The following is a 24,855-nucleotide window of genomic DNA, read 5'->3' as shown; positions in this document are numbered from 1 at the left end:
ACGAGGCTGAGTATGAAGCATTGCTCGCTGGGTTGCGATTGGCCAGGGACATGAACATAAAGGCACTTGACATCTACAGTGACTCTTAGCTGGTAGTAAATCAGATCATGGGAGAATACCAGGCTCGAGGTTTAAAGATGGTTGCTTACTTAAACAAAACGAAGGATCTATTAGCACAGTTTGAGAAGTACACCCTTCAGCAAGTACCTCGCGACCAGAATTCAAATGCTGATGCTTTGGCCAAATTAGCAAGTGCGAAGGATGCTGATACTCTGAACATAATGCTAGTTGAACGGCTGTCTGTGCCAAGCATCCAAGCAGAGGAGACCTTTTTGGTGATCCAAGCAGCCGATACATGGATGGCACCATACATGGAGTATCTGACGCAAGGCGTATTACCGACGGACAGAAACAAAGCTAGGACCCTTCAGCGGCAGGCTGCTAGGTATATCCTGGTCGATGGAATTTTGTACCGAAGGGGATATTCAATGCCACTCCTCAAGTGTATTTCGAAAGAGAAGGCCAAGGAATTGATGAAAGAGGTTCACGAAGGCTTTTGTGGGGACCATGCTGGGGGGCAAAGCTTATCAAAAAAGATCCTAAGGCAATGATACTTCTGGCCAACAATGAATGAAGACTCGATGGAATTTGTGCGGAGGTGCGACAAATGCCAGAGGTTTTGCAAAATTCCATGAGCAGCCCCTAATGAGCTAAAACAGATGCAAAGCCCGTGGCCATTCGCAGTCTGGGGTATAGACTTGATTGGATCTCTGCCCACAGGAAAGGGCGGCGTCAAGTATGCTGTGGTTGCTGTCGATTACTTCACTAAATGGGTCGAAGCCGAGCCACTCGCAACCATAATGACCAAGAAAGTGCTGGATTTTATGGTCAAAAACATCGTAAGTCACTATGGATTGCCAAGGAAAATTGTCTCAGACAACGGCGCGCAGTTTGATAGTGATCTGTTCGCGGACTTTTGCGAACAGCATGGAATTATCAAGAGCTTTTCTTCAGTCGCTCATCCCCAAGCAAATGGACAAGTCAAAGCAGTCAATAAAACTCTAAAGGATACTCTGAAGAAATGACTTGAAGAAGCTAAGGGAGCATGGCCAGAATAATTGCCTGAAGTCCTTTGGTCGTACAGAACTTCCCACCGAACAACAACATGCCATACTCCATTTTCCTTGGCTTATGGGTATGAGGCTATGTCGCCTGTTGAGTTAGATCTACCGTCACATCGAAGAATAACGTACGATCAAGACTCTAATAGCCAACTATTGATGGAATCCCTGGATTTAATCGATGAGAAGCGTGAGCAAGCCCAACTCCGAGTAACTGCTTACCAGCAAAAAGTCGCCCGATATTTCAATTCTAAAGTGCGTGAAAGGAAATTCAATGTCAGAGATCTAGTACTTCGAAGAGTTTTCCTTAGCACCCGCGACCAGGCTGCTGTAGTACTCGGACCTAATTGGGAAGGACCATACCAGATTGAAGAAGTCCTCCATCTAGGAACCTATAAACTTGCCCGCTTAAATGGAGATCTCATTCCTCGCTATTGGAATGGAGAACACCTGCGCAAGTACTATCAATAAACAATTCTTCTTAAAGAATTGACTTGTATTAATTTTACTTTTTACAAGTTATGAAAAAGGGTTGGTCATTTTACGTGACTGGTCTCTTATAAGTGTAAGATCTTATTGATCACTCGTACAGACATTTTTTGTCCATTTATTATGAAAAATATAAGGGACTGTACGCAGCCAGTCATTCTTGCCAATTATTGTATTTATTACAAGTATTTGCTCATTACGTGTGTTGTTTTGTTGTATTATCGTTTTAAAATCTTTGCTCTGAGCAGTAGTATTCGAACAGGTTATGGTCAAGGCAAGTGACCAAGGACCTAAAGCTCCTCAATCACTTGGGGGGCATATAAGGCATCTAGTAAGCAAAGCATGTCGAAAGGTATGTAAACACATGAGCAAAATAAGTAAAAGCATGCTAGGGTACTTAGAGTATTTTTCAAAATTTTGTATTTTGTTAAATCAAACCAAAGTACTATGCTAGGTTCGGTCATGCGAACATATGTTATGATAAAATGAAAATATTATAATATCTAGAGGAATTCCTTTACACCGCGAGTAGTCTGTAATTGTTTGTTAAAAGTAAAGGCTGCCCATGCAGCAATAAAAATTAATAATTAAAAAAGTAATTGTCTTTACATCACGACCCGTAGGTCATGTAGTCAAAAGATAGAAAGAAAAAAGGAAAAAGACTACGAGGCTGGAGGGTCTTGAGGAGTGTTCTGGTCGACAGTAGCGCCAGCTTCATTGTCTGCGCCATCTATCCCTGTTGCCAGGGAAATCTTTGGGGAAACAGGAATTCTAGCCATTTCTTCTTCCTCTAGGTGAATGGTGCACTGGGACATTAGAGTCCGTCTCAAGCGCTCAGACAGATAGCTGAAGTTGGCCTTCTGATTGTGCTTCCAAAACTCGTAGAAGCAAAGGTGGGTGGCTTCCTTATACTTCTCCAAGTTTTTGGCATCAGTTTCCTCAAGCTCCTTCACGCGCCTTTCCAGCTCCTCCGTCTCCTTCCTGCTCACAATTAGATCGAGCTCAAGCTATTTGGATTGTTGGTGGTTGAGTTTGGCACTCTCCCCAAATTTTTCTTTATCTTCATTGGATTTCTTCAAGGCGGCCCGACTTTCCAACAGATCCTCGGTCAGCGTGGCTTTCTGCTCGAGCAGTTCATCATTCAGCTCTGCGTTTTTCTCAAGTAGTTCACTGTTCTACTTGGTCAGTTCAGTGTTTTTCTCGAGAAGGTTAGCATTCTTTCCCTCGAGCACCTTCATTGCCTCAACGAGCCTGGTGTCAAAGTTTTTGGTCTAGGAGACCATTGCACCCGCGCGGCGCCAGCCAGTAGTCATGATTAGCAAACCCTGCGACCAGATGAAAAGAATAAGGTGATGGCAGAAAATTAAAAGTAAATTACTCAACAACAGAAAGCAACTTACACTGACTATCTCATTCAGCCCTCGATTTATTATTTGGTCGGTTTCCATAGAGATGGTACCGTCGATGGCCTCTTGACTGCGTTTGTGTTTGGAGAGTTTGTATATTCTCTCCCTGGCCGAACTGACCACAGTGCTGAACAGGGAGCCTTCAGGCTGAGTGCGTTGTGTCTGGTTGGAAGGCGCTGGAGGAGTGGAATGCTGATCGAAAAGTGGCGTTGGGGCCGGCTAGTCGAGTGGAGAGGAAGGTGGCGTGGTTTCCTTTGAAGGAACTGTTGCTGAAGGACCCTCAGTCCAGGCCTTCTTTGAGGCGGTTTTGCTGCTCTCCCCCTGAGTCCTCTTACTGTCTTTCTTCCTGCCTGAGGAAGCAGCAGCAGCCTTGTAATGTTCGAACACGTCTTCAGACGACATATCTACACAAAAGGAAACAATATGAGCAGTGAGACAAGATATATAGATGAAACTAAAAAAGAAAGTAAGGAGATTATAAGTAAAGTACCCATGCTACAACTACTGGTCGCTACATTACTTACTAAACTATTTTTACCCTCACTTACTGCCTGGAAGAAATCTGAATTTAAGTTTGGAGTATACTTAAAGTTGTCGTCCCTGTCAAATAAGTGACAGGGAATCGGAAAACTATCTAAGAATGAGAAAACAGTACCGTTCTCATTGGAAGACTCGTCGATGGGAGCAGAGGGTTTGGTGGCTTTCTTTTTTCCCTTCCCCAATGGGATAGGGGGAGAGACAGCTCGCAGGGTGCTAGAGGGCTCCCTGATTGTCACTCTAGTCGTCCTCCTCCTTTGAGGTTGCGACACGTCCGGGTGCTGCTCGGGAATCTCCTCACTGGTGACACATCCCGCTGTTGACTCCCTCACATCCTGGTGAGGTGCCAAAAGCCCGACCAGCCTTAAGTTTGCCTTTGTGAGCAGCTGCTAGATGCTTTTCTCTACGTCAGTCATGCTGGCCAAGAGTGTTGATCGGACTTCCATGTCTGGAGTGGGAGTCGGTCGCAGCCATGGGCCTGAAATGCACTAAATCTTTAAGGGAAATGCAGGAAGAATTAAAGGAAAATAAACGATCAAGGGAGTAAAAATATTACCTCCTTGGGTGAAGGCCAGGTTGCTGGCAACCATGTATGTAGTCAGAAAGTACTCTAGATGGTACTTCCCCACATTGGATATAAAGGTTGTATCACTCAGGAAAGTGCGAGACGTTTCCTGGTGACAGAAGTGGAAGAACCCCGTGTTTTCTTAATTGTGGTTGGATTTTAGGTCAAACAGATAGTTGACCTCGTGTGGTGTGGGGACAAGCCATTTATTATGGCTATAAAGGATATAGAGTGCAGAGAGCATTCTATACCCGTTTGGGGTTATTTGGAAAGGAGCGACCCCAAAATAGTTGACCACTCCTTGGAAAAAAGGATGGAGAGGCAGGATCGCTCCTGCCTCGATGTGATACCTCGACTAGGCGCTAAAGGCGCCTCCAAGCAGATTTTCCCGTTGGTCTTTGGTAGGCTGGACTAGGGTCACCCCAGGAAGTCTGTATTTCTTAATGTAATTTGCAATCATCCTAACTGTTACTCGGCTAGGAGGGGCAACGTACCATTCAACATCTGGTTGAATGGCATTTCGAAGTTGGGCTTGAGTTTGGATTTCAGGGTGGGGGGTGTTTTCTTCCCGACCACTGGTCGAAGAAGTTTCAACCCGAGGAGTAGGCTGATTTAAGGGGGAAGCAGATGGTTTCTTTTTCTGTGCTTTGGATTTTACTCGACCCATATTTTGAAGTGGGGTCGATGAAGTGTTTGGGGTGACGCGAGAAAAGGGAATTTCTAGTATCAACAGCGACGGTTGCTCCTCGTCCTCGAGCAATTGGGCTAGCAAGTCATCGTCGATAGGCCTCTCACCTCCCCACGAATCTTGCATGAAAAGCTACGAACAGAAAAGGGGGAGATGAGAATTTAAGGCCTAAAACCTTGTGTTTAAAAGTTGGAATAACGCTGCTCATGTATAAAAGTTAAGCTTTTATACAACTAGCAACATTATGATAAAAAACACTGTATTTCAAGTGAACAGTTTGGAAGATAGATTAAAAAGCAGAAGTGAAAAGTTTTTCAGGAAAAACTTTTTCGACTCTGAAAAGGCGGGAAAAACCCAGTTTTTCAGCTAGCTTAAAAATCGAATTTTTACTACCAAACGGACTCCTATCACCTATAAAACTGACGCCCTAAATCTACAATCTTAACTACCAAACTGACTCCTATCACCTATAGAACTTTATTTCACTACCCTATCAAACATCGATCAATATGCCCACTTACCCCAAAGCAGTTTCAGCCAAGAACATTCAAGAGCTCAGAAACGAAACAGATATAAAATGGTTTTGCATGGCATCTCAAACGACTGAAAGATTTGGGAAACTTACTTGGATGAAAGTTAGAGTATGAACACGAATGTTTTGAACGTCTAAGCGAAAGTTCCTTAGATCAGTGATGAAAGCTTCTGGGTTTTTTGAGCTCTGAAGGTTGAATTTCTTTAAAGTTCTTGAAGAGGAGAAGGCGAGTGAAAGGTAAAATGTAAAAATGTGATCTTGGGGTATTATTTATAGTGATCGTGGCGCCGTAAAATAGGTAATCATGGAATTACTTTTTTCAAAGTATGGGGAAGTGCAATAGCCGTTAGAATTTTTTTTGGGAAACCGAAAAGACTTAATTGGACATGATTGGTTACCTTTTTTCAAGAAGGCATGGGCGGCTCTGACAGATTTGGTGGGATAAGCGAAGGGTCAGTTTCCTAAGTTTACTTTATGCTGGTCGCAGTAAAGTAAACTTGGGGGGCAAATGTTTACCCAAAAATGGCTGCTGATGATGTGGCAAGAATTTCTCACACGTGGTTGACACGTGGCAGAGTCGAAATAAGGAGATGCTGTTCGATTATCGACCAGCTACACATTGCTTCGTCAAACCTCACGATTAGATACGACCAGGCTGGTCGTACGATTCGGTTTATTTCCTTAAAAGATTGTAATCATGTAATAACTACGTTGATTATTTCCTCTTTATTGCCTTGATACACGAATATTAAGGATAGTTAAGGCCTATTGGCCCATGTAACCCCCCTTGAGCCTATAAATATGCATGAAATAGCTCAAGGAATGGACTTTTGACCTTTGAATCTTTTTCCTGAATACTGAGAGAAAGAACATATAGTGCGATTATCCATCGTCTTGTTGTAATTCTCCCAAGGTTTGTGAAACTCAAGAACCCTAGTTCTTTGATCATGGCATTGAGACTCAATATTAATAATAGCACTAAGTGGACGCAGGTCATTACCATTTATTGGGGCCAAACCACTATAAATCGTCTGTGTCTATTCTTTACCATTAGATTAAACTCTTGATTATTATCTCATTTCTTGTCGTATTCTTGACTCCGTGTCGTTGGCCAAATTGAGAGTCAACATAATCCAATTTTTTTTATATGACAGTGTAAATTATAGTTATTTAAGAGCTTCCACTAGTTTTTAAAAAATTACGAATAATATACGATACTGAAAACAAGCTTCAAAATAACTTGTTTCACTCGCGTATAAAACAAGCTTCAAAACAACTTATGTGTTATTTTCAGCACTGTAAATTATTTATAATTTCTCAAAAATTTATGGAGGATTCTAAATAACTATATTGTACACCATCATATAAAAAAAATGAATTGTAATCTATTCATATACCGAAAACACGAAAACATGTTAATTTTAAGCTTGTTTTATATGCTCGTGAAACAAATTATTTTGAAGTGACGCTGTAAATTATTCGAAATTTCTTGAAAATTGGTGCGATGCCTACTATAACTACAATGTACACCGTCATGTAAAAAAATTTGGGCTATAATTTCTTCATGTACTAAAAAGTAAAAACACCTCTACTGCTGGGGACAAAAGGCATGCCCGTATTGTAGAATTTTCCTATATTTATATATATATATATAAGGAGTATACTTTTTTATGTTATTTGTTGTGGTTATATATATATATATGTGTGTGTGTAAACGTGATTTATATAAACATGATAATGGAGGTGAAGTAGAATTATATAAAAACACAACACACAAGGATACATAACCAAGGACAAAATACTCTTTCATTTTGAGCACTTGAATTACAATTCCATTAGTTGTAGGATTAGATGATTACTATGGAATGGATTTGAAAGTCAAAATGTTGAAACCAAACAATGGAATGAGAACTTTCTTTTCATTCCCATTCCCATTCATTCAAAGTAAACATGGTCATAGTATTTCCATAACTAATAATGTTTTTTTTAAAAAAAAAAAAAAAGTTTACCACAAGGTTTTGAGGGCCACATTTTCCACAAAAAAAGCTACCGTTTACAAAGTGTTGACCCTGATTTTGGCCAATTGACACGGAGTCAAATTTGCTTGATGTGGACAAACACGTTGGAAAGAATGTGATGGCGAAATAATAAAGAACACAAGGGTTTATAGTGGTTCGGCCCCAGAATCTGGTAATAACCTACGTCCACTTGAATTGTTATTGATATAGGATCCAAAGGAGTGATCAAAGAACTAGGGTTTAATGAGTTTCACCAACCTCCGAAGAACAGTACAATATATCAAATAGGATAACTCTAATCTCTAGTGATCAGAAAGCAAGAAAGAAGAAAAAGATCCCTCTCCCTTGAGCCCTCCTTCTCTATTTATAGGCTCAAGGAGGATTTACATTAATTTGTTACAGATATCATTTCCTAAATAATCGGATACTCAGGAAATCATGGGAGATAATTTCGGATACTATCATAACTGCATAAGATCTTTTCCGCGCATAGCATTCGTACGACCAGGCTGGTCGTATGAAGAGATCGAACGTCGTGACACTAGATGTCGTCCTGGTCGATAGTCGAGCACGAATTCTGCCAGATGTTAGCCACGTGTACTAAATGTTTGCCATGTCATCCATGCTTGTTTTTTGGATAACACAAAATTTTTCGGAAACTATAAATATATTTAAAAATAAGAGCTAGAAAGAAAGGCTAAGAAATAAATAAGATCACAGTTTTTACATGGTTGAGGTGTTAATGAGCCTTAGTCCACGAGTCACTAGTATTAGGCTTTAGAGAGTTTTGACAATTGAGGTTTTCTACAAGTTCGACTGCGTTTTGCTTACAAGAGAAAATTTGGGATCCTCGCTACAGTGCACGAATGACCCTATTTATAGGCAGTCATGTGACTTAGGCCGGACTAATTTAGGCCCAATAAGGATATAATTACAAATGCTTGTTAACGGAGCCATAATACAAGAATGTAACGTGATTAAAGGATGTTAATCTACGCCCATTGGGTCGGTTTAGGCGTGATAGAGCCTTACAACTGCCATTTGTACGTTGGCACCGACTGATTCGCGTGGGCTACCAAGGGGATCATGGGGACAGGATCTGTCAGCGTAGTAGCAGTACCGTTTCCTAGGAACAATGTACGTTCCGCGCATACCCCCTTCTACAGGTTAGTCAGGGAGACCAACTGTCGGATTTCTTAGGGACACGTCAGCTGTAGGAAAGGCTGGGCTAGTTCTACCCGGATAAGTGGTCCGGGTTCATTTACCGATGTCCAGGTTCGTTTAACAAGCCCCAAATTCATTTACCATGGCAAACATCTTGATGGCGTGTTCGAGCACTGGAAATGGATCCGGAGACCTTACTTGGATCCCACTCGATGGGATCCGTCTCCTGGAGTGGAACGTCCGCCGCCATGATATACATCCCGGAGGATATAGATTGGGTGTGACCGGGAAGGTGATTTGAGCCTGCACCTCAATTTCGGTCCATTTATTATACTTATGCTATTGTGCTTGGTATGGTATGGGCTGATAGGGTTTCCTTGTTCATTGTTCACTGGGCCCAAGTTGGGCCCGGGCCTCTCCTGAGAGCCCATGGAACCCCCTTGGTCATGCCACGTGTCAAAGGTAGAAAATATGGATAACAGTTACATATACATTTTATGAGAATTATATGGTGGGAGCACTTTTGCCCCTACTGATAAGGGCATCTCTGTTTTCAATATATGAAGAAATTATGACCCAAATGTTTTTATATGACATCTCACTAATTTTTGGAAAATGCTTAATAATTTATGCCAAAACATGGTTCAAAATAATTAGTTGCACGCGTATATAAAAAAAAGACATGTGTAACTAACAGTTTGAACTTTATTTTTAACATTGTAAATTATTCGAAATTTTTCAAAAATTAATAAGATGTATGGTATAATTACAATGTACATCATTATATAAAAAAAATAAATTATAATTTCTCAACGTATCAAAAATAAAAACATCCCTACCAGGAAAAGTAACACCCTTACCATAAAATTCCTCAGCAATTTTATTGGTTATAACTTTTATATATAAAATGGTCCCACATTGTGGACAAAGCAAGGGAGAAATTTGTATAATATTAAAGGGTTGACAACTTTAACAACAGCATAAAGATGTCATTATTTACTACTATTGCTGGAACAAATTAGATTTGATAGGTTTCTAATTTAATTTAAATATTATTTGATGAGTATAAAATAAATTCATTTGCCCCGATTTTAGAAATATAAGTTTAAATCAATAAATAAATATAAATAATTGAGATTCTGATAGCTCATAAGAGCATCTCCAATGCAAACTACTCCAACATTGCCTAAAATGTCTAAATCAACTAAAAAATATAATTTTTTATTTTCTCTCTCATCCACATCACTTTTGGCAACATATATCTTAAAAATACTCCAATGCAAGCTACCCTAAAAATTGCCAACCATGGTCCCCACATATTATTATTTAATATATCATTTTATAATTATAAATATTATCATACTAAATTTTTTAAATTCATATATTAATATAAATAAATAGTACATGATATTTAAATTAGACTAAATTTAAAAAAAACTTATAAAATGACATAATCGTAATTAATCAATCTAACATAATTAAAAAAAACTAATTAAAATTATTTCCAAATTTTGACCATATGTGTTCCACCAAGTCTGCTTGAAGATTGCGATGAATATTTCTATCACGAATTTCAGCATTTCTTTGCAGCATTGTCGGGAAGTCGGAAATAGGTCCATGCAATACTTCAACTGTTGGGGTGTTTGTAGGGCCGTCATCATAATTAAAATCAACCAAACTCTCATATGCATCTCTTTCATCCTCGACAATAATATTGTGCAATATGATACATGCATACATAATATCTTTGAGAACATCTCTTTGCCAAAAACGTGCAGGTCCTCGTACAATAGCAAAACGAGATTGAAGTACTCCAAATGCTCGCTCAACATCTTTACGTACCGCTTCTTGGCATTGAGCAAATAATTTTCTTTTCTCTCCTTGAGGTAGTGGGATAGTTTTAACAAATGTACCTCACTCTGGATAGATACCATCTGCTAGATAGTACCCCTTGTTGTATTGTGTGCCATTTATTGTAAACTCAACTCTTGGAGCTTGCCCTTGTAAGATTTCAGTGAATAATGGGGATTGATTTAACACGTTCAGATCATTATTGGATCCCGGAACACCAAAAAATGCATGCCATATCCAGAGATCTTGTGATGCAACTGCTTCGAGCATGATTGTTGGCCTGCCGTGATCACCTCGCGTGAATTGTCCTTTCCATGCAACTGGGCAATTTTTCCATTCCCAGTGCATACAATCAATGCTTCCCAACATGCCTGGAAAACCACGCACCTCCCCTATTTGAAGTAAGCGACGAATGTCTCCAGCATTGGGCCGTCTTAAATATTCGGTCCCAAAAATATCATTCACTCCTCGAACGAAATTGACTAGACATTCAATAGCAGTAGTTTCACCAATTCGAACATACTCATCAACATAATCGGCAGGCGCTCCATATGCCAACATTCGCATAGCAGCGGTGCACTTTTGTAATGGCGAAAGCCCCCTTCTACCGACTGCATCAAACCTCGTATGGAAATACTCTGAATGATTTTCTAGAGCTTGCACTATGCGTAGGAATACATGTCTACGCATTCTAAATCTTCTTCGAAATTGATATTCTGTATACACCGGTTCATCAGAAAAGTAGTCATCGAACAAACGTTGGTGTCCTTCTACATGACCTCTATCAATGTGGGCTCTCTTTCTTCCTTGTCTTGTTGAGCTACCTCCATCCATGAGCGCTTTGAAATATTGATCATCATGATCGTCAGTACACTCTGCAATTATGATATCCTCTAGACTCATATTGTCGTATGGATTCGGAGAATTTGGCGAATCCATTGTTGAACTTAGAGTATATGATATTTGGGAATGAAAGATGAATGAAAGAGTAAAATGAAGGATTGAATGGAGAGTTGAGTAAAAGGAATATTGAAATTTGGTATTTATAGACATGGTAGTAGTTAAAATATAGCCGTTAAAATATAGCCGTTGAAATATAGCCGTCAAAATGTAGCCGTTAAAATATAGCCGTTGAAATATAGCCGTTGAAATATAGCCGTTGAAATGTAGCCGTTGAAATATAGCCGTTAAAATATAGCCGTTGAAATATAGCCGTTAAAATATAGCCGTTGAAATATAGCCGTTAAAATATAGCTGTTGAAATGTAGCCGTTGAAATATAGCCGTTGAAATGTAGCCGTTAAAATATAGCCGTTAAAATGTAGCCGTTGAAATATAGCCGTTGAAATATAGCCGTTAAAATGTAGCCGTTAAAATATAGCCGTTGAAATATAGCCGTTAACATAAAGGATAATTTATTTAAATAAAATAAAATACATAATAATGCGGTTGATAAAAATACATAGCAATTACAACTTCAGGATATTATTCTTAATATAAGTACACAAGTTTTCATGATCTTTCTTTTGTTCATGAGTCATATGCGACGTATCCATGATGAGATAATCCATGTATTTTGTCATCCTATTATCTTCTGCCTCTTTCTCTTTTATCGCCACCAATTTCTCCAATGCAGATGCTTTCCGTTCACTAATCTCTATAAATCTAGCATGTGTGTCTTTTTTTTCCTTCCCTTTTCTCTTTGCTGCCTTTTGGCCAATAGGGTGCACTTCACGTACTTCATCATCACTGATAGCTGCATTGGAAGAAGAAGTAAATGCCCCTGTATCTGACACCTTTGTTCTCTTACCACCTTTTGTTTGGTACATTGTATTCCATTTCGGCTCATCCTTTAGCAATCTCCAACAATCCACAAGCAGAAAATTTGAGTTGTTATTTTCAAATTTGTACAATTGATGTGCATTCTCAAGAATTTGCTCATCAGACCAACCACTGTGATGTGCTAATTGAACTCGTTTATAACATCCATTGAATCGCGCCACCTTTTGATTCATCTTGTTCCAATGGTCTTTGCATTGCCTTCCAGTCCTTGCTTGCTCACCTTTTTGGTTGGTGTTGAAGTAATCTGCGATTCGAGCCCAGAAATGTGTAGAAGTCTGGTCATTCCCCACAATGACATCCTTAGATGTATTAAGCCATCCACTTATCAGAAGTATAGTGGCTTCCTTGCTCCAGCTGACTTTACATTTATGCCTTGATTCATCTTCATTGTGTAGAACTACATTTTCCAACCCTCAACACTATGTTCAGGTTGGGTTTCAGAGACAGATGTCGATGATGTTTCACGATTCAAATCAATACTAGACTTTTCCATACTTGGCCTATAATTTCTTGAAACCATTTCGGGTTGGTGTAGGGAAGGCATATGAAATGCATATGGTAGTGAATTTGTTGGTGTGAAGAATGGAGCTTGTTGGGGTGTCTCAATAGAGCCAAAATTTTGGTAAGGGTAAGAGGACATGGGATAATTTTGAGAATTTGGAAAACTTTGGTTAAATTGATAATATTGAAAATTTGGATTTTGAGGATTAATAGAAGGAGTATTTTGAAAATTTTGATTGAAATGAGAATATTGAAAATTTGGATTTTGGGGATTGGTATATGGAGAAAATGATGAATTTTGAAAATTTAGATTTTGGGAGTTAGTATTTGGAGAATTTGGAAAATTTTGAAAATTTTGGGAATCCATTGGTAAAAAAATAAATTTTGTGATATTGATAATTTGGAAGAAAAATGTATGAAATTGTGTGAAAATTGAATGAAATAGATGAGTATTTATAGAATAATTTTTTTTAATATTACCGTTTTTTATCAACGGATACATTTCTTATATAATATATATATATAGTTCAAAAAAAAAAAAAAAATATAGAGAAGGCACCGTTGCCTCACAGAGGCAACGGCTCCTTCCATATTAATTGGCAACGCATGGCTCCAATGCTAAGCTATTTTTTTTATTTGTGGCCTGTCAGAAAAAGTCAACTGACTACGTTTATGGCAATCGGCATTGTAGTTGGCCTAATTAACTAGTGACTTTTTATTATTTATTTATTACATTATTTAAATATATAAATAATAATATGCTCAATGTTTCTCATTTTCACATTAATTTCAATTTAGAGTAGAACTATCATATGATTTTTACATTTTCGTAAAAAGTTTATAATTAAACTAATATGAGATTATATAGTGGCATAACTACAACTTTTCTAGAGGGGTCCATAGGCCTTAAAAATTTGTGAAATAAAATTTTATATGTGTTTTTTTGTTGCAAAATTTTTATATAGTATTCGATTTTCTTAAAAAATATATTTATAGAATTGGTGGATAAAGTTTCTGTTTTATCAAAATTATAGCATTTAAGTCATTGATTTTTTTTGTGATAATAACCCCTGTTATGTATGCTGAGTCACCATTTAACAGATTATTAACCATTATGGATTGATTTGCAACAAAACAATAACGGAGGGACTACTGTCACAAAACAAAAATATATTAAATGCTACAATTGTGGAAAAATGTCAATTCCCCTACTACTAATAATAATAATAATAATAAAAAAAAAGTAATATTTGAGGCTTTGAGAATACATAGGAAAATACTCACTTTATAGTAATACATAGTAAATAAGAAAAAGACAAAAAATTAAGAAAAAAAGGCCAGCTGTAGGCAGAAAAATACACTCACACTTATTGTACAGATGAATTTTGAAGGTGAAAATTAACCGCGGGGTTTTGGGCTTTGTAAACTACTGGTCGGGAGTTCTAAATCATCAGTTAATTATTTGGTATATATTTTCTGTATTTTTTCCTTTATGGCTTTGTTGTTGTATATATTTTTAGTGGGCTTTGTAGCATTTTGATTTCGACTTATGTTCCACATAATATGTGTGTGGTAATTTTTTGTAAAAATGATTAATATTATAATACATGTACATATATTATCTTTAAAAAAATAAATGAGGGAGTATTTCGTGCACCCGAAAAAGGAAATATGGGTCTAATTTTACTTATTTTCGGCTAATTTTAATTTCAATTTGTTCATATGTAGTTACTTAGACACGAAATTAAAGTTTAAATAATTAATTGCGTGTATGCTTGCTTTATTTTATAGGCATATGAAACAAGCTACCATATAACACCACATGAAAATTCTCCAATAAGTGATTAAACGGCATCGTTTCCAGTTTTAATGTCTTTGTAAATATTCAAAATGTTTGAGTGGAGAGGAGACTTAAAAAAATCGAGATCACTGGAAGGCAGAGGAGAAACTCAGAAGGAATTTCTTGACTTGCATCTTACGATATCAACAATGAGCGATGGAGAAGACGCAGTCCGACGTCGTAATGCCATTACCGATTACCGCAAGAAACTCCTTCAGCACAAAGAACTCGAGTCCAGAGTTCGACACGGTCCTTCTCTCTTCCCCTCTCTTTCAACCCTAATCAAAGTTTTGCAAACTTATTCATTTCCACCTCTGATTGTTAGGGTTTTAGGATTTCATTTTTTTTTCCTTGAATTTTACACGGTATTCTATTTTTACGTAGTTTTAGTTATTTTTTATTTATTTTTGTTTTGGTTGGTTCATGTCTGATAGACGATAGTGAAGAATTAGGCTCACGGAACCTTAGGAAATCTCAATCTTGAAAGAGAAGCAAGGGTTTGGAGTTTAAGAGTTGATTTGTAGCTTATTTTGCTGCTGTTTAAGTCCTTATTTTGTGAAGCGTCTTATTAATTCTCATTGCTTTTTGATCAATTTTGAATTGAGAAACTTTCTAATGGATGTAAATTTGGAATTGATCACTTTCAGTGAGGGATAATTTAAGAGGTTCGAAGAAGGAGTTCAACAAAACAGAAGATGATTTGAAGTCTCTTCAAAGTGTTGGGCAAATTATTGGAGAAGTCCTCAGGCCTCTCGACAACGAACGATGTAATTGCCCTTTGACCTTTCTCCTTTAAATTTGGACTGGAGGTTTATCCATAATTTTCATTTTTTTTTTCGCATTAATATATTTTGTGATGTATGAATGTTAGTTTTTCATTGTATACTGGTCTGTAATTGTTTGAAAAATTTCAGTGATTGTGAAAGCAAGCAGTGGACCTAGGTATGTCGTTGGCTGTCGCAGCAAAGTAGATAAGGAAAAACTTACTGCTGGAACAAGGGTCGTTCTTGACATGACAACACTCACAATCATGCGAGCTCTTCCACGCGAAGTAAGTTGCGATTTATTATCTGCATACTTCAAGATAGGAGGATTAATTACATAATATGGTTTATAGATGATATACCCACTTCAGTTTTAGTTTTAGTTCTGATGTCGAAGATGATGCCTAAGGTTTCTACTTATTTTTTATTTTGAGTTAACAGGTTGACCCAGTTGTTTATAATATGCTTCATGAAGACCCCGGTAATGTTAGTTATTCTGCCGTGGGTGGTTTATCTGATCAAATTAGAGAATTGAGAGAATCTATTGAGTTACCTCTCATGAATCCAGAACTCTTCCTGAGAGTTGGGATCAAACCTCCTAAGGTTTTATCCTTTTCCCTCTTTTTGGTTTACATGAATACTTTACCATATGAATTGACCCTGTATGTTAAAGTAATTCTTCTGCTGAACAGCCTTTTTCTTTTTTACTTCTTAAAGGGTGTTCTGTTGTATGGCCCTCCTGGTACTGGTAAAACATTGTTAGCAAGAGCAATTGCAAGTAACATTGACGCCAACTTTTTAAAGGTATAAATTTATTTTTAATTATCAGGTGTTTAATGTGCTTTAGTATTTGCAGGCTTTGGTCTAAAATGCATAATTTCACTTTCGCTTTTATCCACATTAGGTTGTTTCAAGCGCTATAATTGATAAGTATATTGGCGAAAGTGCTCGTTTGATACGTGAAATGTTTGGATATGCCCGTGATCACCAGGTAAGATCTCTAGCTGTTATTTCTATATTTCTTTTCCTTTGCTTCTTTCAGGGTTTAACCTTCATTATTTGCTTCTTTCATCAAAGCCCTGCATTATATTCATGGATGAAATTGATGCCATTGGTGGGCGTCGTTTTAGTGAGGGAACGAGTGCTGATCGTGAAATTCAGAGGACATTGATGGAGTTACTTAATCAACTTGACGGATTTGACCAGCTTGGAAAGGTATGAATTTAACATTGAGTCTTATGGGTTCCAAGGTTCTTACAGATTTGAGACAAACACCTGCTCAGTCTTCTTAATAGAAGATTGATTTTCTGTAAACCCAACTATTTAGGAGCCATCCTTTTAGTTATGATAGAAGAAACTTCAGGTTACTTCCTCACAGCTTAGATTTTCGGAGGGTAGACTTTTGTTGGTATAATCAGAGGAATTCTTAAGGCCCAAATAAATGAGTCAGCATGCCCCCAGTAACATTGTACAATAGTTATGGAATTCCGAAGGATGAGTATTCTGTTGGTGATGTCATTTGTCACCTACAATATTGTAAGCTTTTTTTTACAGAGAAGCCTTAGAAATGGTTGGAGATCTTTTTCATGTCTGTTGTAGGCAAATTTTGTGTATGACATCTTTATTATAAATAGCTTTTTAAACAAGGTTGTTTGGTAATTAAAAGAGAATACATATGGTCTCTTTTTGTTTCTTGTACAGGTTAAAATGATAATGGCAACAAATCGACCAGATGTTCTAGATCCCGCCCTTCTTCGCCCAGGTCGACTGGATAGGAAGATAGAGATTCCCTTACCAAATGAGCAATCAAGAATGGAAATCCTTAAGATTCATGCTGCTGGTATAGCTAAACATGGTGAAATTGATTATGAAGCTGTGGTAAAGCTTGCGGAGGTTAGTGTCCAATCCATGTACATGTGTGTGACCATTTATTTATATTTTCGTTTTGTCACATCTTTATATGTTTGCTATGTGGTTGCTATAGGGCTTTAATGGGGCTGACCTCCGAAATGTTTGCACCGAGGCTGGAATGTCAGCAATCCGTGCAGAGCGGGACTATGTCATTCATGAAGATTTCATGAAGGTAAATGTTTCCCTTGTAGAAATTTTGCTGAATCTGTTGAGAAATTAAGCTTTATGCAAATAAAAGAAAATTATTCCTGTATGTGCCAATTGTTATGTAAATTGTAACAATGTGAAATATTATGAAGATTTATTTATAAATTCATTATATCCACTGCAAATAACCAGGCTGTACGGAAGCTAAACGAAGCAAAGAAACTGGAATCGAGTTCACATTACAATGCAGATTTCGGAAAAGAGTAATGCCCTGTTCTTGGCCAAGGATTTTTATTGGCAAGAGCATTTAAGTTTATGTTTACAGGAATTTTACTGAAAAAGCTCTTTGAAGAAATTGACTACTGGAACTGGGAGATGTCGGGTGTTTTATCACATTGTAATTCTGTATGCAAACATACATTATTTTCTATCAGCCGAATCTCGGTCAACATTGTTTTCGTTAGAAATCATGTAACATTAAATTGTAATTTCTCAATGCATCTCAGAATATAAACTTCATTGAAGTAATTAAACTAACAATAACAAAATTCAGTCTTGGCATAATCGTTGAAGTTTGAAAATTACTTAATAATAGTTGCAATTTATTTGTTGCTCAAGCTGCGCATCCACTGATAATATGCTTGTAGTTTCAAGCAAGTTTTGTGTTTGTCGAAGACCTCCTTTTCAGTTTATATTTGATCATTCTCACAATCTTGTAGAACCAGAATGAGCTGAGGAGCAGCAATCCCACTGCCATGGCCTGGATAAAATAGATAACATAAGCATGTAATTTAGATTCCAGATGAATAAATTCTCTTATTTTATTAGCAGTGTCTTAGGGGACCCTTTCGAACTAATACCTGTATGATACGAGGATTGTTTGCTACAACAGTAACACAAGTTACATAAGATCCCAGTACCATCCTTGCAACTGAAAATACTACTGCAAAAGAAATCTAATAATAATAACTTAATGTTAGACGATTTTCACATCAAAGAGAATAATAGGACAAATCTAGAATCGGCTAGGGCGTACATCAGCAGCCAAGTTTAAATCAGTATCTTTGTAGCCTAATTCTTTAATGAGTTCTCTGAAGTGTAGAAAAGGAGTAGAGAGTTCTGATACCCACAATGCAGCCACCAATTCTGAACCACTCTGAAATAAACAATGTAAAATATTTTGAAGTAAATTATTATTTTTTTTTTTATAAAAAAAAAAAGGAAAAATTACAAAAATTTCACGTAATTACCTTTCCATAGGCAAGACATGCGCCAATTCCAACAATGCTAACGAAATGGTGAATGGTATTATCAAGACTAAATTGTTTGTCAAACTGACAACATATCAGATCGTAGATAAGATAAGATAGAGTCACAGCTAATGTTGTCACCTGTTTATTCATGGCTACAAACATGTAAGCTCTTTTCTACCCAATACACACATATGTCTATATATTTATGTAAATGCTTTATACCTAAGATATATGACATAACCTGTCTAACATCAACCCAATAACCAAAACTAAAGGGATGTCAAAGATTGCTTCTATATTTTCGGTGATTTACATTAACCCCATGAAACATCTTTGGTTTGGGGATTGATTATTTATTACCTGTTTAGAAGAAGAATTTGAAGCCACAGGACAAACAGGGCAGCTCCATTCTTCAACAGACAGTGAAGCTAAAGTCACGGCTAGAATTGCATGCATAGAAGAAACAAGTCGATTGCAGAATCCAAAAGAACGGTTTGGCAAAAAATTTCTTATCAACAGAAATGATATTGACCATGAAATAACTCCCACTACTACCACATTCTTTACTTGATCCTCCATATTTCTTTTTTCACTTTAAGAGAATTATCGCATACCCACAAAAACTTTTTTCACAGAAGTCGAAAATTTAAAGAAAAAATATGAGTTTTGGGTATTAAAGAATTTCAGAAAAAGTTGGTCCATCATAATCCGATCTCAACGGCACAAGTCAATTCCTATTGAATTACATTTATTATCTCGGTTGAGTTTAGGTAGAGAAGTGGGTGATCTGTGTTATAACAGAATAGTGCACAGCATTTATAGTTCCATTTTTATTATTAATTGTCCTGGCTACTGGGCCAATGGTGGTTGGTTGGGTTATGAGAAGGCAACCATTGAAAGAAGAGGTCAAGACAACTAGTGACTTCTTCAAGCCTTTTTATTTGATTTGTTTCAATATTCAATCCAATAAATCATTTTTATGATATGTTTTTGAGCTAAAGTGCTTGTAGAACCAGAAGTACAACACAATTTGTATTTTTAAGCAACTTTTTCAGAGGTTGTTCTCTGTCTTAATTTATAAGTAATCATTCTTGCTATCTTGTAGAACCAGAAGGCGCTGACCAGCTGAAGTCCTACGGCCATGACCTGGAATCAACACATACACACCAATATCAGACGTTTGGTTTTGACTTTTAATATCAAAAGTGTGTCTCGTTGAATAAGTAAGCCTTTCAATTTTGTCCTAACCGGATTATACTGTTATGAACCTTTAACGTATATGACTATGAGATTATAATTTATCTACTTGAAATTTTACAGCTAGAATTTACATCTTATTTAAATAAAATAAAAAAAACTAAAATATATTAATTAATTAATAATAAAACCTTACCTGTATGATAAGAGGATTTCTAGAAGTAAGAGTGACGTAAGCGAGATAGGGCCCACCGACCATCCTGGCAACTGTGAATATCACTGCAAACGATATCTAAAGAAATAATAGTGTCACAATATTATTATTATTATTATATAAAAAAGAAGGGTTTATTCTTTGAATTTTTTTCTATTATTTATTTGAATTCTGTGTTTTAAAATATTTAATTTTGATAAAGAAAAAATTAAATATAACAATACAATTTTTAAGCAGAATGATTTTATTTTTATTTTGAATTATAAGTTGGGTGAATTTAAGAAAATTTTGACCAAAAGCGAATTTAGAGTTCTATTTTAACTATTTTACAAAATATAGGATCCAAACAGTAATTTGTCAAAACACATGATTCAAACAAATAATGAGACAAAACACAAGGTCTAAAAAAATATAAAGAATGATATCCTCTTTACCTTATGCTGTCCATCTCTTTCTTAATTTTTGTATCTAAAAATTTAAATAAATAATTTGAAAATATACAAAACAAAAAAAAAAGTATTTATATTACATGTTTAATAGCTATAGGAGAATCCATCTCGCCTATGTACAATACATGATGGAGTCCATAGCCCACGTTTAGATATAGTTGTATACAAGAATTAAGTAAAACAAAAATTACAGACTCTCTCACACAATCAAACCCCTTCTCTATGTGCCATTTTGGTGTAAGTTCCAATGGTCTCCTAAAAATTAAATTTGTTGTTTGGCAGTAATTTCAATTTTGATTTACAATGACATGATTAATACCCTATTGTTATGAAAATAAGAGTGAAAAAAAAAGAGGTAAACAAATGTACAACTAAAAATATTCCAACTACCAAACTTGGGAAGGAAGAAAAAAGTAGTGAGAGAGTAGGAAAATTTACAGGCCTGTTTAGGCCCAACATGGCACTAACTGGCCCGTCTCAGGATAAGATCTACACAAATGAACCACATTCAGTTGGGCCCAAGTGAAGGTCCATTTCGGCCTCCTTTATACAGTCCGCTGCGGTTAGGCTCACAGTCACATTGCATATTCATTTCATGGACTATCCTCTACATTTGTTTAGAAAAAAAAAAAAACGAAACAAAACAAAAGAAAACCTCTACATTTCGATATTAATAAAATTAATAATGGTAACAGAAAAACGAAACCCATATGTAGTAAAGTCAAGGTTCATTAATTCTCTAAAAAAAAATCAAAATTCAATAATCGAACTGTCAAGGTTTTCAGGGGTGATTATGAAAAAAAAGTCAACTCTTGGAAGAGTTTCTTTTTTTCTTTCTGAGGGGAACTCTTGGTTTGGAAGGTTAAATTTGAAGTTTTTGAAGGAAAACAAAAGAATTCATAATACGTAATTGTAACTTTGTGAGTTTAGAATATTAGCTTACATCGGCTACTAAATTCAGGTCAGTATTTCTGTATCCGAGTTCTTTGAGGACTTCCCTGAGGTGGAGAAAGGGGCTGGAGATCTCTGTTAACCATAACGCTCCAACCATTTCTGATCCACACTACATTTAAAAAAAATGTATAAATATTATAATAATAATAACAATAATAATTAATAGCATACTACTATATCTATACATATATATATATATTAAATTATATAATTAATGATGATATATAAAAAAAAAAAATACTCTTGCATAGGAAAGGCCAGCTCCTATTCCAACAATGCTGACCAAATGGTGGACGGAATTGTCAATGCTAATTTTTTGGTCAAAGAGGCAACAAATCAGATCATATATGAGATAAGAGAGGCTGATGGCTAGTGCTCTCATCTGGGTTTCAAGATCAACAAAATTCAAACCAGAGACAATTAATTAAGTGTCAGAATTATTAATCATAAGATTATTCATAAATTGTAATAATTAGAATAAGAATAATAATAGTGATTTTGTTTTACCTGCGTGGGAGAAGAAGTTGAAGCCACTGGACAAAGTGGGCATTTCCAATCTTGAACGGAGAGGGAAGCTAGTGTAACAGCCACAGTTGCATGGATGGTAGAAACAAGACGATTACAGAACTCAAATGAACGCTTTGGAAATGTTTTTCTTATCAATAAAAAAGCCACTGTCCATGAAATAACTCCCAACACAACCAGATCTCTTATGCAAATCTCTTCCATTTATATATTCTTTCTATATTTTTCCCAAAAGCGAACAAGCCTAACCTCTCTATATATATAAATATTATATGTAATTTTGAAAGGTTCAAATCTTGTCACATATGCCTTTCAAAATAAATAATAATAATAATAATAATCTTGGCAATATTATTATAATTATTATGTGTTGGGTGGAATACGTGGACTACTGGGCAAACGATGCCCACTGAGTCTATATAGTCTCTATATATGTATGTATTTATGTAGGTGAACCTTTCATTCATTAATTATCACGGTTGGATTGTAGGTCAATTAGTTAGTTAGTAAGTGGATTATTGCATCCCCACCACTCATGTTTTATACACACTAAACTCGTACACATTTGCATTATGTATTATTTATGACCGACTAGTACATCTTATAAACAAAAGAAATAAAAAATCCACGTGATTCTTTCTATATATTTGATTTACTTATTACCTATTATTCAAAAATATCAACTTTGTCATAATTTCGAATATAACAAAAATAAAAATAAACTGGCTGGCGAGGTAGGTGCCTTGACTCTTCCCATCTCCACTTCTTTTTAATTTTTCTCTTATTTTTAATCCTAATATATCTCATACCAAATATTAATAAATAACTCTTTCGAACCATTATTATAAATTATTTTTACAAGTAATACTTATTTCTCTAAAGAGATTTGTGTTTATTATGACGACACATCTATTGTGACGGTGGTCGCAATAGAATACAAAAAACAACAAAATTATAAACAATTTTTTTATTATTTATTTAACAATCTAATCGTTGCTATAAGTTAATAATATTTTGGTATTAAGGCTCCCATGCCAAAATCAAGACACAGTATCTTGAATATAGTGCAGTGAAAAAAAATGAGAGTTGTTTTCTCCTAGGGTACGGGTTAGAAGTGGACATTTGGAACGACCCCGGGGTTCCCTAGCTCAATTGGGACCAATATAGAGCTGCCTTTAATCCTCGAATCATGGTACCAAGTTAGATCCTCAATTCTACGGTATTAATGCCTAATGGAGCTTGGAATGAGGAAGAGCTAAGATGTAATACCCTGGATAGCCAAGATCATTACACTGTGTACTTTTAAATAGTGTTAGACTCCCTAATCGAGTCATTTGGCCATAAACATGCGACTAAAGGTAATTAGCAGGTTAGGGTTAAAAAATTTGGTCAAAAGAGGTAATCATTTCATTAAAAAGTTTAAGTTCGTACATGAGATCCCAAAACAAACATTAAATGGTCATTTACAATTCAAAAGAATACAACAGGCCGACCTAAGCGGCATAGTTAGGGTTCGACCCTAGTTCCTCTGTGAACCCCCAGTCGTGGTGGTCAAGCAAGCTGCATATATACACGCCGCCACCGAAGCTCTCCAACTCATGGCTGGTCCATCTTCCCTTTTCCTTTACCTGCACCACATAGCACCCATGAGTTAAGGCTCAGCAAGAAAACTTAAACATACTCATAAACAGTTAATCACATATTACAAAATCATAATTAGCATGCCTAACAGTAATAACCCTACTCGTGCATGCATTCAATCCAGATAAGTGACTATAAAGTCACACCGGGGCCCGTTGCCCTAGATAAGTGACTATAGAGTCACCTCGGGGCCCGTTGCCCCATCTTTTGTATAACCAGCCTTAGGGCTGGCCAAGTGTATCAGGAGCTTTATTTCCCAAGCGACCATAGGGTCGGTCAAGCATATACCACGCTCCTGGATATACCTAACCATATCGGTTTGCGCTCAGTGTGCTATTGCTGCCTTTGATTTATAAGTCAAACATTTCGGCCCCTGCTCAGCGCGCTATTGCCGCCCTTGACTTATAAGTCAAGCCTTTCAATCAAATAATACAACACAAGCATAAATCATTTAACAATTATCCATATATAGAGCACTCAAGCATGCTTAATCAAATAATCACAGACATCATCATAATCAGGCTCATTCATAGGGGCCCGAGCTCTAATCATAACCCAGGGTGCAATTTTCTTACCTCTGGTCCAACCACTGAACAAATAGAAACAATCCTCGAGCACGATCCCCTTTCGAGCCCTAGCGGTACCCTAGTCACAACCATAATAGAGGATATCCATCAATATCGAGTAAATAAAGGCTTTCGGACCGAGTCCTAACCTTCGGGACCTCAAATTCTACTATATTGGGTAGTAGAATCCTTCTCGAGCCCTTAGGAATGAGTCCCCACAACTCGAAACCTCACTTGGCTATTCTTCCCAATTAGATTCGTAGCGTGCCCCAAGGCAGAGAACGCTGGTCTTGTTTTCACTAGACACGCGTTGCGGCGCAGCCCACCAGGCGCCGCAGCGCTAAGGCGGTTCAGAAGAACCCCAATGCCCCGGAGTTCATATGGGCCGCGACGCTCCAAGAACAGTGTCGCGGCACACCCCGCGAACCTAGAATTCCTGCGTTTTCCAGATTTCTAAACTCCCCAAAATCATCCCAAAACACGATTTTAATACAATTCGACCACAGAAATGGTCTCAGTGGCTCACAAACATAAAAAACCAACCCTTAAACTTACCAAAATATCAACCAAACTCAAAATTCAAAGAAACCTCTAAAAACCAAAACCTTAAAATATAAAACCTTAAATTACCTCTGATAAAACTGTTTCTCAGATGAAAGTTATGCTTAGAAACTTCTAAAC

The 24,855-nt window shown here is 36.7% G+C and overlaps 3 protein-coding genes and 1 pseudogene across 3 annotated transcripts; 1 reads left to right on the top strand and 3 right to left on the bottom strand.

Annotated features, from left to right (window-relative positions):
• Positions 1 to 9,958: 9,958 nt before the first annotated feature.
• Positions 9,959 to 12,732, bottom strand: LOC133806589 (uncharacterized; annotated as a pseudogene).
• Positions 12,733 to 14,573: 1,841 nt separating this feature from the next.
• On the top strand, positions 14,574 to 17,923 carry LOC133805273 (26S proteasome regulatory subunit S10B homolog B). Its single transcript, XM_062243405.1, has 10 exons — positions 14,574 to 14,802; positions 15,201 to 15,320; positions 15,468 to 15,604; positions 15,759 to 15,920; positions 16,035 to 16,121; positions 16,222 to 16,308; positions 16,395 to 16,532; positions 17,019 to 17,210; positions 17,302 to 17,400; positions 17,568 to 17,923. The coding sequence occupies exons 1-10, from the start codon at positions 14,604 to 14,606 to the stop codon at positions 17,640 to 17,642; spliced, it is 1,296 nt and encodes a 431-aa protein (XP_062099389.1). The 5' UTR covers positions 14,574 to 14,603; the 3' UTR covers positions 17,643 to 17,923.
• On the bottom strand, positions 17,876 to 19,382 carry LOC133805274 (uncharacterized). The gene is made up of 5 exons (XM_062243406.1): positions 18,989 to 19,382; positions 18,626 to 18,766; positions 18,412 to 18,531; positions 18,236 to 18,331; positions 17,876 to 18,135 (listed from the first exon to the last, which is right to left on the bottom strand). The coding sequence occupies exons 1-5, from the start codon at positions 19,205 to 19,207 to the stop codon at positions 18,025 to 18,027; spliced, it is 687 nt and encodes a 228-aa protein (XP_062099390.1). The 5' UTR covers positions 19,208 to 19,382; the 3' UTR covers positions 17,876 to 18,024.
• A 152-nt stretch (positions 19,383 to 19,534) lies between these two features.
• LOC133805275 (uncharacterized) lies at positions 19,535 to 22,239 on the bottom strand. Its single transcript, XM_062243408.1, has 5 exons — positions 21,950 to 22,239; positions 21,684 to 21,824; positions 21,432 to 21,551; positions 20,022 to 20,117; positions 19,535 to 19,774 (listed from the first exon to the last, which is right to left on the bottom strand). Exons 1-5 carry the CDS (start codon positions 22,169 to 22,171, stop codon positions 19,667 to 19,669), a joined length of 687 nt encoding a protein of 228 aa, XP_062099392.1. The 5' UTR covers positions 22,172 to 22,239; the 3' UTR covers positions 19,535 to 19,666.
• Positions 22,240 to 24,855: the final 2,616 nt, after the last annotated feature.

The sequence above is a fragment of the Humulus lupulus genome, chromosome X (genome assembly GCF_963169125.1).
Source record: "Humulus lupulus chromosome X, drHumLupu1.1, whole genome shotgun sequence".
Lineage (NCBI taxonomy): Eukaryota > Viridiplantae > Streptophyta > Magnoliopsida > Rosales > Cannabaceae > Humulus > Humulus lupulus.
This window is presented reverse-complemented; position numbering and strand designations above follow the sequence as displayed.